Source organism: Heterodontus francisci, chromosome 2 (assembly GCF_036365525.1).
Source record: "Heterodontus francisci isolate sHetFra1 chromosome 2, sHetFra1.hap1, whole genome shotgun sequence".
Taxonomy (NCBI): domain Eukaryota; kingdom Metazoa; phylum Chordata; class Chondrichthyes; order Heterodontiformes; family Heterodontidae; genus Heterodontus; species Heterodontus francisci.
This window is the reverse complement of record NC_090372.1, coordinates 177,700,292-177,718,660: the sequence shown is the minus strand read 5'-3', so window position 1 is coordinate 177,718,660 and position 18,369 is coordinate 177,700,292. Positions and strand designations below refer to the sequence as shown.

General features: G+C 42.7%; 1 protein-coding gene across 9 annotated transcripts in view; it reads left to right on the top strand.

The window, feature by feature from the left end:
* Positions 1-18,369, top strand: part of mpp7a (MAGUK p55 scaffold protein 7a) — a 594,283-nt gene that overhangs the window by 264,833 nt on the left and 311,081 nt on the right. For all 9 annotated transcript variants that reach the window (XM_068014202.1, XM_068014172.1, XM_068014194.1 and 6 more), the window contains one exon: positions 9,939-10,098. In XM_068014202.1, coding sequence (XP_067870303.1) covers positions 10,062-10,098 — 37 coding nt within the window. In that variant the 5' untranslated portion in view covers positions 9,939-10,061. The remainder of the gene's footprint in view (positions 1-9,938; positions 10,099-18,369) is intronic.

Here is an 18,369-nt window from a genome sequence, read left to right as displayed (position 1 = left end):
GTTAAGTTCAACTTGAATTTTAATTCTTCTCATTCAAGAAACTTGAGCTTTGGTGCAACATCTTTGCTTGTGGAAACGTATCAACCATTACCCTTATCTCCAATTTCAGCATTTCTGGGTTTGGATCATGGCCATTTTTGCCAATTCTTCTTGACAGTTGACTTGGGCTAATTAACTTTTTTTTTATATCTTTGAAACCAGTCAGTATTCTAAATTAAATACCTTTCTTTGTCACTTGCATCTTGCCTCTTTCTCTTTGTTTGATTTAATCTCCAGCTGTGTTAACTAACAACAAAAAAGCCTAAAGATTTATGATGTCTGTGCTGTCAAGAAGATAACTAGAGTTTCATGTTTTCAGTGTTGCTGTGCCAAGTACTTTTTGCTTGCCATGTTGATTGTTACAGGCAACACACTGGTGAAGGTCCTCTGCTGGCTTTCGAGCAGTGAATAATGCAGGCTATAGGAATGTGCTGTTGGAATATACTGGCAGGGAAGAAATGGAATTTTTAGCTTCCAAGTAGCACTTAAATAATTGATTTGAAGGTTCTGACAGTGACTTGTTTGGAATATTGAGAAGAGATGTAATCTATGTCTTAAAAATGTTTAGAGGCATAATGTTGGTATAAGTAAGCTATTTAACTTGAACCTGTGTGTAGACAACTGGAAAAATCAGATACAAAGTAAACAAGCCTCAAAGATTCGCCATTATAAGAAACTTTAATCCCTCCAGAAAAGTAGATATGTGAAAAAGACTTGAAACAGAAATAGTTAATGCTGTGTTTAGGAACTCATTCAGAAAATAAGGTAATGGGTCAGGAATGGAAGTTAGAAGGCTAAGCATAGCTGCAGAGATCAAATGCTTCATACAACACTATGGTCCCTATGCTGTTGGGACCAGACAAAACATTATGGAAAGTAGCAGACCAGGTTCTCTGGTCAGCTCAGGGTTCATGGAAACCCGTGATTCTGTTCTCTTGCATTTCTCTACATCTGTGCTTATATATGTTGTAATATGTGTTCATAAATTTTAAGAAATGTATTTTCCATGACACCACATAGTAAGTCAGAGAATATGCTCTCGCACATGCTGTCTTCATGTTCTCTTTGTCTGCTTTTCTGGCCCTTTTTCTTTCTCTTCTCTTTCTTTTCTTTCTTCTCCCTTTTTGAATGGGAGGTGGTTGTGGCATGGTGGGGAAGGGATTCACCAATGCTGTAGACTGAATTTAGTTGGGAGTTGCAGGGAAAATGTGGCCCCTAGCAAATCCAGTATCTTCCCCTTCCCTATCCCATGTGTTTTCTCCTACATCCTTGCTGGCACTATGTCACCTACCTTGTGACTTTTCCACTTATGCCTTCTCTTCCCACACACTCCTCCTGACCCCTATCTCTTTTGCCAAGAAGCTACCTACTCGAGCCTTATACCTTCCTCAGATGAAAAGTTTAACTAGGTGTCGGTTGTGGCTCAAATAAAAACAAAGTGCTGGAAATACTCAGGTCTGGCAGCACCTGTGGAGAGAGAAACAAGAGTTAACATTTCAGGTCTGTGAGCTTGCATCAGAGTCAGTTGTAGCTCAATTGATAGCACATTCGCTTCTGAGTCAGAAGGTTGTGGGTTCAAGTCCCACTCTAGAACCTGAGCACCGAAGTCAAGGCTGACATTTCAGTGTGGTAGTGAGGGAGTGCTGCACTGTCAGAGGTGCAGTCTTCTGCATGTGACATTAAATCAAGTCCCCATCTGCCCCCTCAGTGGGATGTAAAAGATCCCATGGTACTATTTCAAAGAAGAGCATGAGTTATCCCCAGTTTCCTGGCCAATATTCATGCCTTAATCAACATCACAATATAACTAACATTTGTATGAGGGAAGTTTCCCTTCCCTAGTAACAGCCTGGTAACCATTCTCTCTACCCAGTCTAAGGCCTTTGCATCTTGCTTGGTACCAAGAATTGTCCACAATACTCCAGCTAAAGCCTAACCAGTGGGTTATGAAGTTCTTGGTTGTCATCATCTACTCTTCTACTTTTAAACCCAAGAAATCTATATGCATTTTAAACCACCTTATCAACTTGCTCTGCTACCTTTTAAGGATTTGTATATGTCAATACCAAGGTGGCTCTGCCCGGCTTGCTTGTTAAAATCGTGCCATGTATAGTATACTGTCTTTGCATTTTAGTCTTCCAAAAGCGCATCACTTTACACTTCTCCGTGTTGAACTCCACCTGTCTTGCTTCTGCCCAATTCTGTGGCATCACGGATGGCTCAACTGCACAGGAGGGGAGGAAGAAGAGTGAAAGAGCAGTAGTGATAGGGGATTCGTTAGTTAGGGGACCAGACAGACGTTCCTGCAGCCATAGACGTGGCTCCGGGATGGTACGCTTCCTCCCTGGTGCTAGGGTCAAGGATGTCACAGAGCGATTGCAGGGCATTCTTCTGGGGGAGGGTGAACAGCCTGAGGTCGTTGTCCATATTGTTATCAACAACATAGGTAGGAAGAAGGATGAGGTCCTGAATGCAGATTTTAGGGATCTAGGAAAGAGATTAAAAAGCAGGACCTCAAAAGCAGTAATTTTTGCTCCTCCAAGTGCCATGTGCTAGTGAGCATAGGAATATGAGGATTGAGCGATTGAACACTTGGCTAGAGAATTGATGTAAGTGGGAGGGCATCAGATTTCTGAGACATTGGGACCGGTTCTGGGGCAGGTGGGACCTGTCCAAGATGGACGGCTTGCCCCTTAGCAGAAGTGGGATTAACATCCTCGCAGTGAGATCTGCTAGTGCTTTTGGGGAGGGTTTAAACTGGATTGATAGGGGTATGGGGACCTGAGAGGGAGCTCGGATTGGAGGCAAGCAAAACTGGTTGCAGGAAGTAGAAAAGTAGTAAGTGAAATTAGAAGACAGGCAAAGCGGAGGCAAGCATCAAATAGGATCAGAATGCAGAATAATAAAAAGCCAGAATTAAAGGCACTCTATCTGAATGCACGCAGCATTGGCAACAAGGTAGATGATTTGAAGGCACAAATAGAGGTAAATGGGTATGATTTAATTGCCATTACAGAGATGTAATTACAGGTTGACCAAGACTGGGAACTATATATTCAAGGATATTTGTCATTTAGGAAGGATAGGCAAAAAGGAAAAGGAGTTGGGGTAGCGCTCCAAATAAGGGACAAGATCAGTACATTAGTGAGAGGGGATCTGAGACCAAGGATCAAGATGTAGAATCAGTTTGGGTGGAGCTAAGAAACAGCAAGGGGCAGCAACCATTGGTGGGAGTTGTTTAAAGGCCACCAAACAGTAGTGGTAATGTTAGGCACAGTATGGATCAGGAAATTAGAGATGCATGTAACATGGGTAATGGGTGACTTCAATTTGCATATACACAGGGTAAACCTAATCAGCATGAATACTGTGGAGGATGAATTCCTGGAGTGTGTATGAGATGGGTTTCTGGAGCAGAATGTTGAAGAAATAACTAAGGATCAGGCTATTTGAGATTTCGTACTATGTCATGAGAAAGGGCTAATTAATAACTTTCTGTAAAGGAGCCTTTAGAAAATAAATACCATAATAGGATGGAATTTTAAATTAAGTTTGAAAGTGATGTAGTTCATTCTAAAACTAGGCTCTTAAATCTGAGCAGAGCAAACTATGAAGGTATGAGGGGCAAGTTGGCTATGGTGGATTGGGAAAATACACTAAAAGATTTGATGCTAGACGGGCAATGGCTAGTATTTGAATATGTATTACATGGTCTACAATAAATATGCATTCCTCTGAGACACAAAAACCCAACAGGAATGATCAATCAACTGTGGCTAACAAAAGAAGTTAAGGTAAAAGCAAAATACTGCGGATGCTGGAAATCTGAAATAAAAACAGGAAATGCTGGAACCACTCAGCAGGTCTGGCAGCATCCGTGGAAAGAGAAGCAGAGTCAGCGTTGCGGGTCAGTGACCCTTCTTCGGATTAGATCAAAGGAAGTAGCTTATAAGGTTGCCAGAAAGTGTGGTACGCCTGAGGATTGGGAGCAATCCAGCCAAGGATGACTAAGAAACTGATCAAGAAAGGGAAAAGAGAATTTGAATGCAAGCTAGCAAGAAACACAAAGCATATTTTACAGTATGCCTTTAGGTATGTGAAAAGGAAAAGTTTAGCAAGGACAAATATGGGTCCATTACAGATGGAGACGGGAATTTATAAAGGAGAATACGAAATGGCCGAGAAACTAAACAATTACTTGTGTCTGTCTTCACTGAGGAAGGTACAGAAAATCTCCCAGAAATACTCGGGAACTAAGGGACTTGTGAAAATGAGGAACTGAAAGAAATTAGCTTTACTAATGAGGTAGTACTCAAAATATTAACTGGATTGAAGGTTGATAAATCCCCTGGACCAGATGAGCTACATCCCAGAGTACTGAAGGAGGTGGCTTTGGAGATAGTGGATGCATTGGTGATTATCTTTCAAAATTCTATAGATTCTGGAAATGTTCCTGCAGACTGGAAAGTAGCAAATGTAACCCCACTATTTAAGAAAGGAGGGAGAGAGAAAACAGGGAACTACAGACCTGTTAATTTGACGTCACTGTAGGGAATATGTTAGAATCCATTATAAAGGATGTGATAACTAAACAGAAAATATTGATAAGATTGGGCAGAGTCAACATGGATTTATGAAAGGGAAATCATGTTTGACAAACCTGTTGGAGTTTTTTGAGGATGTTACTGGTAGCATAGATAAAGGAGGACCAGTGGATGTGGTGTATTTGAATTTTCAGAAGGCTTTTGATGAGGTCCCACACAGGAGGTTAATAAAATTAGAGCACATGGGATTGGTGGTGATATACTGGTTTGGATTGAGAATTTGTTAACAGACAGAAAACAGAGTTAGAATAAACGGGTCACTCTCAGGATGGCAGGCTGTTACTAGTCAGGTACCACAAGGATCAGTGCTGGGGTCGCAGCTGTTCACAAACTATGTAAATGATTTGGATGTGGGGACTAAATGTAATATTTCCATATTTGCTGATGACACAGAACTAGGTGAGAGTGTCAGTTGTGAGGAGATGCAAGGGAACTTGGACAGGCTAAGTGAGTGGGCAAGAACATGGCAGATGGAATATAATGTGAATAAGTGTGAAGTTATCCACTTTAGTAGAAAAAAAGAGTATCTTTTAAATGGAGAGAGGTTGGAAAGTGTTGATGTCCAAAGAGACCTGGGTGTCTTTGTTCATGAATCACGAAAAAGCTAGCATGCAGGTGCAGCAAGCAATTAGGAAGGCAAATGGTATGTTGGCCTTCATCACAAGGGGATTTGAGTGCAGGAGTAATAATGTCTTGCTGCAGTTGTATAAAACCTTGGTGAGACCGCACCAGGAGTATTGTACACAGTTTTGGTCTCCTCATCTAAGGAAGGATATACTTGAAATAGAGGGAGTGCAACGGAGTTTCACCAGTCTAATCCCTGGGATGGCGACATTGTCGTATTAGGAGAGATTGAGGAAACTGGGCCTGTATTCTCTAGAGTTTTGAAGAATGAGAGGTGATCTCATTGAAACTTACAAAATTCTTACAGGGCATGGCAGGGTGGATGTTTCTCCGAGCTGGTGAATCTAGAACCAGGGTCATAGTCTCATAATAAGGGGCAGACCATTTAAGACTGAGATGAGGAGGAATTTCTTTACTCAGAGGGTGGTGCATCTTTGAAATTCTTTACCCAAGAGGGCTGTGGAAGCTCAACCATTGAGCATATTCAAGACAGAAATTGATAGATTTCTGGATACAATGACTTCAAGGGATATGGGGATAGCTTGGGAAAGTGGTGATGAGGTAGATGATCAGCCATGATGTAATTGAATGATGGAGCAGGCCCGATGCTCCTATGTTTGTACTTCACCATCCTGTCATCCTGAAGCCTATAGCTATCCTCATCACAACTGCATTGCCAAGCATCATATCACCTGTAAACTTTATAATGCTCTTCCCTACCCCTGAGTCTAGTTTGTTTACAAAAATTGTGAAGAGTAACAGTCCCAAAACTGACCCTTGGGGAACACCACCACAAGCTACCTCCTAGTCTGGAAAACATCCATGCACCACCATCCTTTGCTTCATGTCACTGAACTGATTTCATATCCATACCGTCACTTCACCCTTAATTCCATGAGCTTCCTTTTAATAAAGGCATTAAAAGACGCAGGTCAGTTATTTGGTTTGTGTTATGAAATATGCAATATTTTGATTTAAAATTTTATTTAAACACTTTGTACTTATAAGACTTTAGAGACAGGAAGTATGTGCGGATATCAGAAATTTGCCAAGATGTAGATATAGAGAAGCCACTCGGCACATTGTACCTGTGTTAGTGTTCACCCTTCCTCTGGAGCTATATACTGTATTCTTAACTCTGTTATTTTCTTTTTTTTCCCAAATTCTTATCTAATCCCTTTTTAAATAGTTAGCTGCAATATGCGTTCCATGTGTTAACCTTTTGAAAAATATTAAATGTTTTAAAATTAAAATGGTTAGGGTGGAAGAAAGATCGATGTGACAGGAGGAGCTCTTGGACAAACAAAATGCTCTAAGTTTCTGAAAGTTGTAAAAAAATTAACCAGCCAACAGATGACCAAGGTTGCGAGTGCTGGACTTCTTCTTTCTTTTGGGCCTCCTTATCTCGAGAGACAATGGATACGCGCCTGGAGGTGGTCAGTGGTTTGTGAAGCAGCGCCTGGAGTGGCTATAAAGGCCAATTCTGGAGTGACAGGCTCTTCCACAGGTGCTGCAGAGAAATTTGTTTGTTGGGGCTGTTGCACAGTTGGCTCTCCCCTTGCGCCTCTGTCTTTTCTCCTGCCAACTACTAAGTCTCTTCGACTCGCCACAATTTAGCCCTGTCTTTATGGCTGCCCGCCAGCTCTGGCGAATGCTGGCAACTGACTCCCACGACTTGTGATCAATGTCACACGATTTCATGTCACCAAGTTTAAAAAGGGTCAAATGGAGAATCATGAGAATTAGAAAGTAGTTTTAGATGATGCCAATGGATTTTGGAAAGGCTGAGATTATAGAGAGAAAATATTGAAGGGGGAAGGAATCGCTCAAATAAAAAATTATGGCATGAGAAAGTTAGAGGGGAGACTTTCTGATGTCTCATCGTACAGTGGAGATGTAATGGAGAGCTCGATGTGTGCAGGATGGCATTTTGGGAGCTTGGGAGGAATCAGTGATGAAAATTCCCGAAAACACTGACCGCAGTAATGTCAATAAAACGAAGAAAAGTTACAAGAGAAGAGGAAGGCGGGTTTCCAGATATGTGTCTGTCAAGAAAATGAACTGAGCAGCGGTCTTACAGTTCATTTCTAACACCATTGGAGGATATGGACCTGCCATTTTATTTTGCCGGAACTACTTGATATGTAGTCTTTTTTTAAGGAAACAAAATAATGAGCAATTCTTTCAGTAGCCATTCTTTTAGATGGACTATTTTCTTTTCCCCCATCCATTTCTGTTACTTATCTGTGTTAAAGTCACCTACAGGTCTGACTGTTGGTGTTGCTGTATGCAGTATACTCGGAACAGCTGGAAATTTAATAAAAGCAAAATACTGCGGATGCTGGAAATCTTAAATAAAAACAAGAAATGCTGGAAATATTCAGCAGGTCTGGCAGCATCTGTGGAGAGAGAGAAGCAGAGTTAACATTTCGGGTCAGTGACCCTTCTTCGGAACTGGCAAATATTAGAAATGTCAAATGTTATAAGCAAGTAAAGCGGGGGTGGGGCAAGAGATAACAAAGGAGAAGGTGTAGATTGGACAAGGCCACAGATTAGCTGACCAGAAGGTCATGGAGCAAAGGCAAACAATATGATAATGGTGTGTTGAAAGACAAAGCATTAGTACAGATAGGGTATTAACGGACTGAAGATTGAACAGCAGCTAGCACAAACATGGAAAAAAAGCATTCCAAAGGGATCGTTCCCTCCGCAACACCCTGGTCCACTCCTCCATTACCGCCGCCACCACCTCATCCCCTTTCCATGGCACCTTCCCCTGCAATCGCAGGAGGTGTAATACCTGCCCATTTACCTCCTCTCTCCTCACCATCCCAGGCCCCAAACACTCCTTCCAGGTGAAGCAGCAATTTACTTGTACTTCTTTCAATGTAGTATACTGTATTCGCTGCTCACAATGTGGTCTCCTCTACATTGGGGGGACCAAACGCAGACTGGTTGACCGCTTTGCGGAACACCTCCGCTCAGTCCGCAAGCAGGACCCTGAGCTTCCGGTTGCTTGCCATTTCAACACTCCCCCCTGCTCTCATGCTCACATCTCTATCCTGGGCTTGCTGCAGTGTTCCAGTGAACATCAACGCAAGCTCGAGGAACAGCATCTCACCTACCGATTAGGCACACTACAGCTTGCCGGACTGACCATTGAGTTCAATAATTTCAGAGCATGACGGGCCCCCCATTTTACTTTTATTTTTAGTTTTTCTTTTTTACATTTTTTTTTGTATGTTTATTTTATTTTATTTCATAGTTTGTTTAGTTTGCTTACCCACTTTTTTTCATGTTTGTACTTGCTGTTCAATCTTCAGTCTGTTAACATCCTATCTGTACTAATGCTTTGTCTTTCAACACATATTGTTTGCCTTTGCTCCGTGACCACCTGGTCAGCTAATCTGTGGCCTTGTCCAATCTACACCTTCTCCTTTGTTATTTCTTGCCCCACCCCCGCTTTACTTGCTTATAACCTTTGACATTTCTAATATTTTCCAGTTCCGAAGAAGGGTCACTGACCCGAAACGTTAACTCTGCTTAACTCTCCACAGATGCTGCCAGACCTGCTGAGTATTTCGGGCATTTCTTGTTTTTATAGCTGGAAATTTAAGCTGGGGTTTGACTGCTTCACTTTCTGTAAAATGACCAAAATTTAGTGAGAGCAGGAGTACTCAGTAAGGTCTCAAGAACGGCATTAAAATAAGGAAACAGATTCGCAATTTGCTACTTCTCGTGTGTCCTGGGCTTGGATTACTGGCTGATATTATTTGTGTGGGAATTATTGCATTTGCTACCACTGAAGTGTCCTGCAATCCCTGAACTTGAATATTTATACACAGGCAGAAGTCTCGGTCCTTTATTTGATTCTAGCAGTTGGATTCTGACTTTAATATTAAGATTTAATAGAGTGGAATATAATGCATACAAGCTTGATTAGGTGGCCACAATTTGCAATACACAGGTGACCATTTGATAATGGAAAGAACTTCAAAAAGTGGCCAGAATAGATGAGTGATCACCTAAATGGGGTAGTTCTTAAGTACAGATTGCACTGTCGTGGTTTGACTATGACTGAACAGCTGAGTCTTGTTATAGAGTCATAGAGTCATTATGGCACAGAAAGAGGCCAATTGGCCCATCGAGCCCATGCTAGCTCGCTGTGGAGAATCCAGTCATTCCTAGTCCCCTGTTCGATCCCTGCCCTGCAAGTTTATTTCCCTCAAGTGCCCATCCGATTTCCTTTTGAAATGATTGATTGTCTCCACTTCCATCACCTCGGCAGCGAGTTCCAGTTGGAGTAAATTATCAATTATTAAGTAGAGCTTTTTCTGATAAATTGTCATGTGCAGTGCATAAATTCGCTAACCCATTCAGTTCATTTCAATTCAATGCTAACAATATTTTGACAAGAATTTTGTTTCATTTATATTTTCTTCCAGTGCATTCCCCACCCTGCCAGTCTAAATTATGAAGAACTGTGGGCTCTGTGCTGCAGACTTCACAATGATATCTGTGACCAGCTGTTTGTTTATCTACTGATGTGAAGTGTGGCAAAGGAGAATGTCCATTTTCTGAGTTTGAACTCAAAGCAATATTTTAAATGTAAGGTTGAAAAATAAAGTTTTGCTGAGTTATGTTTTGATTGTAAAACTTTATTCCATCCAGGGCTTAACTAAAAATGACATAAACCTTCACTGACAAGACCATTGACTGACCTGGCCTGCAGATATCTTTCCTCGCTACTGAGTGCTAATCTGAAATTCCTGTGTGATATTTGTAGAAGGAATCATGCCAGCATTATCAACAGGATCTGGAAATGATACAGGTAAGGTAACTCTGCTTGAGATTGAGAACCTCCTGGTTTTAACTTGTATTTTGCTGTGATTGTCACTGTTTGCACTATATTGTGTAATTTTGCTTCACGTGGGAGGAGATGGATCAAAAGGATACTACAAATTCTGAAGGATTACTGACTTAGAGTAAATAGAGTGGGATTAATTTCTTGAAGAAACCTGACATCGGTTTCACAGATTTGCTGTAGTTGTCTGCACCTGACTGTATCATGCTCAAGCCATGGAAAATACAGTGAGATGCAGAGGAAGTGATGTAGTGCCCTCAGTAGCTTCCTTTGGGGTTTCTTCACCTTTACAGTTCAATGTTAGTAATTCTTTTTGTTTATATAAAATGTTTTTTGTCATCAAGGTTCATTACAAACAGATGAGAAAGTCATGAGAATACCCAGGATGCTGAGGCATTTAAGTGTTTATGATCTATGTATCTTTGCAGCTCAGTTGAAATACTATTTTCTCCCTTCACCCACTCTTCCACATCCCCTCCCTGCTCTAGCAAAGTATCTGAAAAGTTGTGTGGGAGTGTCTTTTGACCTGAGGTCACATTGTTTAAATGTACATTTTACTACTTTTAGTTAAGTTTTTGCTAGTAAGATTTTAATATTTTTAAAAGCAGGTTTGACTGATGTGAAGAGGTTGCAAAAACTGTGCATGCTTTTGATGAGAAGAGTTGTTAATTTTTATGATACATCTTTCATAACTGTTTTCAAAGGTTGTTGGGTTGAAGAGGGAATTTCCACAACAGTTGTGCCAGGTGTAATTGTGGAAAAGCATTGAGAAGAATCCTGCTCATTAGCATCATTTTATTCTTTCTGTCTTGCAAACAGTGGGAATGAAATTCGTCCATGCCCAGTTCTGGGCACAGAGCTGGCAATGCGCCAGCAATCTGAAAACTGGGAGGCACAAAACCTGCCGAAATTTGTCCAAAAGCACAATGCTGCAGGTGTGGAAATCTGAAATATGAACAGGAAATGCTGGAAATACTCAGCAGGTCAGGCAGCATCTGAGGAGATGAAGGTTACAGACCTAAAACATTAACTCTGTTTTGCTCTCAACAAATGATGCCTGACCTGCTGAGTATTTCCAGCATTTTCTGTTTTTTATTTCGGGCCAAAGTTGTGCCTCGGGTCTTAACAAAGTAATCAGGGCGAGGTGCCAGTGCTGATTGCACCTCCACAGGAAAGTCGCTCTTCTGCAGCAATGAATTTTGGGCCCATTGCCTCAGTAGCAGTGGCCTCGATTAAGTTCCAGGGTGCAGGGAGAGGACACTGGTAGGGAGGGCAATTGCGGCTGTCAGGAGCGTTGAGGCGTCTAGGGGAACACTCCTACTCTGCTTGGCTACACGTCAAAATTAACATTTGTTTTTGTTAATTTACCTTTACAATAGCGACCACTTGTTGGGTTACGTCCACGCCAGCAAAATCTTGAGTGGAGCAGACACAGCATCTAGGCTGTGCTCCAGGTAGCTCTGTAGTATTAAAATGTGTCTTGGGTTCCTTGCATATGTTAATGATCTTACCGCCCATTTTAGGCAGTTACCTGAGAAATTGCCTGGCCCAATATTGGGCAGATGTCTTTCAGGATTTCTTGGGCCACAGAAGTTAGCCCCCATTGTTCCTTTTAACCATTGATAGAATTGGTACAACAATGTCCAATTTATAGGCTGGTTTTGTAAATAGTGAGTGATAACGACCCTACGGAGAGAGGAGTTCACAGAAGCATGGATGGTGAAGGGAGATTGGCCCAATAGTAGCTGCATTCTATATGGATTCTGAGGTGGCAAACTTAAATCAGATATATGACAGCATCTCCTTTGTTAGACTTGTTTCAGAGCAGGCTGTTGTTTGGGATTTTACTTACAGTAAGTCTGCATGAGTCAGTTTGACATACCAAGAGCTTGGGTGGTGCTTCAGTTTTCTTTTTGCAGTTCCTGAAGATTAAAGTTGATCATCATTTGTCAACTGTGGCTCAGTTGATAGCACTCTCACTTCTGAGTCACAAGGTTCCAGCTTCAAGTCCCACTCCAGGACGTGCAGTACTGAGGGAGTGCTGCACTGTCGGAGGTGCAGTCTTTCAGATAAGACATTGAACCCATCTGCCTGCCCAGGTGGATGTAAAAGATCTCATGGCACAATTTCAAAGAAGAGCAGAGGAGTTATCCCTGGTGTCCTGGCCAATATTTATGCCTCATTCAACATCACACACAACAGGTTATCTGGTCACCATCACATTGCTGTTTGTGGGAGTTTGCTGTGCATAAAACTGACTACTGCGTTCCCTACATTACAACAGAAGTTTTATGCTATTCATAGCCAGGTTCTGTGAAATCAGAATTACTTGAGGGTTGTTAGAAAATATTTCAGATGACCAAAGTAGTATAAATCCTTAAAATAAAAGCAAAATACTGTAGATGCTGTAAATGTGAAATAAAAACTAAGTGCTGGAAATACTCAGCAGCATCTGTGAAGACAGAGAAGCAGAGTTAACGTTTCAGGTCTGTGACCTTTCATCAGAATGTATTTCTAGCACTTTCTGTCTTCGTTATAGTATAAATCCTTATTGATACACATTTGGAGCGAGCCTAACTTCAAGACTTTTTGAAGTTTGTTCTAATTTGACTTTATTTGTAATACAAATTCATTGGGCAAATTGCAGGAATGCAAGTTGCTTAGGAGTTTTATGATTAAAATTAGGTTAGTTTGATATTGCAGGTATAATTGAATTTCTTCAGGCAGCACATAGTGCTATTTCACACACATTTTGATTTGGAAGTAAGTTTTTTTCTTTACTGCATCAAGTATCTAGTATATTTTAGCCATCTATAGAGTTTAAGGAATGATTAAATTGTAGAATGCACTGTTGAGATACAGTAGAGACGTCCAGGATGTTCTTGATCTGTGCTTTGGCAAAAACAAAGTCATGGTGACATTTTGCCAATGAATGAGACTAGTTCTTTTACAACCTTCAGCCTGTACAACATTTAAAGTACATACTCAAAATATCTCAGCAGGTCAGGCAGCATCTGTGGAGATAGAAACAGAGTTAAGGTTTCAGGTCAATGACCCTTCAGAACTGGGAAAAGTTAGAAATGTAATAGGTTTTAAGTAGGTCAAATGGGGGAGGGTGGAAAAAGAGCATAAGGGAAGGTCTGTGATAGGGCCGATGATGGGATACATTAAATGACAAAAGAGTTGGTGGGGCAAAGCCAAAGAGAGGAATAATGTCCCATAATGTTATAAAGAGAGAAAAGATGTGTTCAGAGGCGGTGTGAACGGCAGGAACAATGAACAGCTGCCCTCTGAAAGCAAAACAAGAGAAAACAAGATTAAGACCGAAATATGCAAGGAAAAGGAAACAAAATTGGGGTGGGAGGCAGAGGTTACAGTCTGAAATTGTTGAACTCAGTGTTCTGTCCAGAAGGCTGTAAAGTGCCTGATTGAAAGATGTGGTGCTGTTCCTTAAGCTTGCATTGACTTCATTGGAACGCTGCAGTCGGCTGAGGACAGAGATGTCAGTCTGAGAGCAATGTGGAGAATTAAAATGGCACGCCATCAGAAGCATGGGGTTATGCTTGCGGACTGACCGGACATGTTCTGCAAAGCAATCACCCATCTGCGTTTGGTCTCCCCAGTGGAGAGCAGACCACATTGTGAGCAGCTAATGTAGTGTACTAAATTGAAGTACCTCCTGTCTCCTCACTGTCCAAGACCCCAAACACTCCTTCCAGGTGAAACAGTAATTTACATGTACTTGTCTCAGCAGCAATGAGATGAATGAGCAACTAATCTGTTTTGTTCGAGGGAGAAATGTTGACCAGGGCATCAGAAGATCTCTCTTCCTTTTCTTCGAATAATCCTGTGGGATCTTTTACATTCTGAGAGGGCAGATGGGGCCTCAGTTTATGTCTCATCTGAAAGATAATACTTCCAATTCAGACAGTCACTCAGTACTAGACTGAAAGACCAACCTCGGTTATGTGCTGAACTCTGTAGAGTTGGGCATGAATCGACTATCTTTGGACCTTGAGGCAAGAGTACGGAGCCGAGGCTAGCACTATACATTCACTGTTTGCCAAGCAACAATTTCCTGACGAACAAATAACCTGGTCACACCACCTAAGCACTTCATATTAAGAATGTTTAAAACTTCTAATTTAAGTGTTTTGAAAGTGCTATGTTACTGTCTATGCATAATATGTCACAAATAATTAATTGAAGAATTAACAACGCTCAAATTTGCTTGCAGAACTTGATGCAGGCAGTGCAATGTAACAGCTAAATTTTTGAATGTTCTTTTGAAACTGTAAAAAGTGATCATATATTCCTTGATCTGAATTCAGAAGATGGACACAGTGGTGGTAAATTCAACTTGTGTCCAAAACAGACACCTGCTTGAGACTGAAGCCAAATTTTTTTTCACTTCTCTTTTAAATGCCGCCTCACCTGCAGCTCCTTGGCTGGGGCAGTTGGGCAATTGACCAACAAGAGATGGCCATCAAGTTGCGGGGGGTGATGGTTGGGTGATCCTGGGGTGTCAATCATGTTGGCAATGGACTGGTGAGCTTCAGCTTAGGCCATTCAAGAACTGGTAGCACAAGGCTTGAGTTTGCACAGTTCAAACTCCTGTCACTTGGAACCGAATTTAAAACAGTGGCATAGTGGTAATGTCACTGGACTATTAATCCAGAGACCCAGGCTAATACTTTAGGGACATGGGTTCAAATCCCACCATGACAGCTGGTGTAATTTCAACTCAATTAATAAATTCAGTTAATTAATACAAGTTTGGAATTGAAAGCTAGTCTCAGTCATCGTGACCATGAAACTACAATCGATTGTTGTAAAGACCCATCTGGTTCACCAATGTCCCTTAGGGAAGGAAATCTGTTGTGCTTACCTGATCCGACCTGCATGTGACTCCAGACTCAGAGCAATGTGGTTGAGTCTTAACTGCCCTCTGAAATGGCCTAGCAAGCCACTCAGTTGTACAAAACGACTACACAAAAGTTCAAACGGAATAAGACTGGGCGGAACACCCGGCATCGACCTTGACACCAGAAATGACAATGGAAAATTCAGCCCTGTCGACCCTGCAAAGTCCTCCTTACTAATATCTGGGGGCTTGTGCCAAAATTGGGAGAACTGTCCCACACACTACTCAAGCAACAGCCTGACATAGTCAAACTTATGGAAACATATTGTACACCCAGTGTCTCAGACACCGGCATCACATCCATGGGTATACCCTGTCCTACCGGTAGGACAGACTCACCAGAGGTGGTGGTACAGTGGTATACAGTCGGGAGTGAGTTGCCCTGGGTGTCCTCAACATTGACTGCAGACCCCATGAAGTCTCATGGCATCTGGTCAAACGTGGGTAAGGAAACCTGCTGATTACCACCTACTGCTCTCCTTCAGCTGATTAATTTGTACTCCTCCATGTCCAATACCACTTGGAAGAAGCACTGAGGGTGGCAAGGACACAATGAACTCTGGGTGGGGGACTTTAATGTCCTTCACCCAGAGTGGCTCGGGAGTACCACTACTGATTGAGTGGGCAGAGCTCTGAAGGATGTATCTGCCAGACAAGCTCTGCGGCAGGTGATGAGGCAACCACCAAGAGGCAAAAACCTACTCCACCTTGCTTCGCCAGTTTACCTGTTGCAGATGCATCTGTTCATGACCGTATTGGTAGGAGTTACCACCGTACAGTCCTTGTGAAAACAAAGTCCTGTCTTCACACTGAGGATACCCACCATCGTGTTATATGGGATAGATTCAGAACAGATATGGCAGCTCAAAACTGGGCATCCATGAGGCGCGGTGGGCCATAAGCAGCCAAAGAATTGTATTCAGCCATAATCTGTAATTTCATGACCTGCCATATCTCCCACTCTACCATTACCATCAAGTCAGGGGATCAACCCTGATTTAATGAGTAGTGCAGGACAGCATGCCAGGAGCAGCACCAGTTATACCTAAAAATGAGGTGCCAACCTCATGAAGCTACAACATGGGACGACTTGCATTAAAAACAGTGGAAGCAACATGCAATACCTACAAAAGTGATCCCACAACCAGTGGATCACATCAAAGCTCTGCAGTCTCTTGCCACATCCATTCGTGAATGGTGGTGGACAATTAAACAACTATTTAGAGGAAGAGACTCCACAAAAATCCCCATCCTCAATGGGGGAGCCCAGCGCATCAATGTATAAGACAAGGCTGAAGCACTTGCATTTACCTTCGGCTGGAAGTGCCAAGTGGATGATCCATCTAGGCCTCGTCCTGAGGTCCCCAGCATCACCGATGCCAATCTTCAGCTGATTCAATTCACTCCACGTGATATCAAGAAATAGCTGAAGGCACTGGATATTGCAACGGTCCTGACAACAGCCAGGCTGCAGTATTGAAGACTTGTGCTGTAGAACTGGCCGCGTCCATAGCCAATCTGTTCCAGTACAACTACAATAGTGGCATCTACCCGACAATGTGGAAAATTGCCCAGGTATGTTCTGTCCACAAAAAGCAGGGCAAATCCAATCACTGCCCTGACAATCTACTCTCGATCATCAGTCAAGTGATGGAAGCTATCATCGACAGTGCAATCAAGTGCCACCTAAACAGCAACAACCTGCTCACTGATGCTTAGTTTGGGTTCCACCAGGGTCATTCAGCTCCTGACCTCATTACAACTTTCGTCCAAACGTGGAGAAAAGAGCTGAATTCGAGAGGTGAGTTTTTTTATTCATTCATGGGATGTTGGTGTCGCTGGCTAGGACAGCATTTTTGCCCATCCCTAATTGTCCTTGAGAAGGTGGTGATGAACTGCCTCCTTGGGCCGCAACATTCCATGTGAGGTAGGTACACCCATGGTGCTGTTAGGAAGGGAGTTCCAGGATTTTGACCCAGCAACAGTAAAGGAACGGCGATATAGTTCCAAGTCAGGATGGTGTGTGACTTGGCGGGGAACTTGCAGGTGGTGGTGTTCCCATGCATTTGCTGCCCTTGTTCTTCTAGTTGGTAGAGGTCACAGGTTTGGAAGGTGCTGTCTAAGGAGCCTTGGTGCGTTGCTGCAGTGTATCTTGTAGATGGTACACACTGCTGCCACTGTGCGTCAGTGGTGGGGCGAGTGAATGGCACCCCAGCCACCAACAATCAAGTGGGCTGCTTTATCCTGGATGGTGTCGAGCTTCTCGAGTGTTGTTGAAGCTGCACCCATCCAGGCAAGTGGAGAGTATTCCATCACACTTCTGACTTGTGCCTTGTAGATGGTGGATAGGCTTTGGGGAGTCAGGAGGCGAGTTACTTGCCGCAGGATTCCTAGCCTCTGACCTGCTCCTGTAGCTACGGTATTTATATGGCTTCTCCAGTACAGATTCTGGTCATTGATAACCCCTAGGATGTTGATAGTTGGGGATTCAGCGATTGTAATGCCATTTGAATGTCAAGGGGAGATGGTTAGGTTCTCTCTTGATGGAGATGGTCATTGCCTGGTATTTGTGTGGTGCGAATATTATTTGCCACTTATCAACCCAAGCCTGGATATTGTCCAGGTTTTGCTGCATTTCTACATGGACTGCTTCAGTATCTGAGGAGTCGCGAATGGTGCTGAACATTGTGCAATCATCAGCGAACATCCCCACTTCTGAGCTTTTGACTGAAGCAAGGTCATTGATGAAGCAGCTGAAGGTGGTTGGGCCTAGGACACGACCCTGAGGAAGTCCTGCAATGATGTCCTGGAGCTGAGATGATTGACTTCCAACAACTACAACTATCTTCCTTTGCATTAGGTATGAATCCAACCAGAGGAGAGTTTTCCCCCGATTCCCAGTGACTTCAGTTTGGCTAGGGCTCCTTGATGTCAAGGGCAGTCACTCTCAGCTCACCTCTTGCATGAGAGTGATTGCCTTAGCAATCAAGGAGCCTTAGCCAAATTGAAGTCAAAGGGAGTTGTGGGGGAAAACTCCCAACTGTTTGGAATAATATCTTGCACAAAGGAAAATGTTAGTGGTTGTTGGAGGTCAATCATCTCAGCCCCTGGACATTGCTGCAAGAGTTCCTCGATAGTGTCCTAGGTGCAACAATCTGCAGCTGCTTCATCAATGATCTTCCCTCCATCGTAAGGTTAGACGTGCAGATGATCACTGGTGATTGCACTATGTTCAGTATCATTCGCGACTCCTCAGATGCTGAAGCAGTGCATGCTTCTATGCAGCAAGACATGGACAATATTAAGGCTTGGGC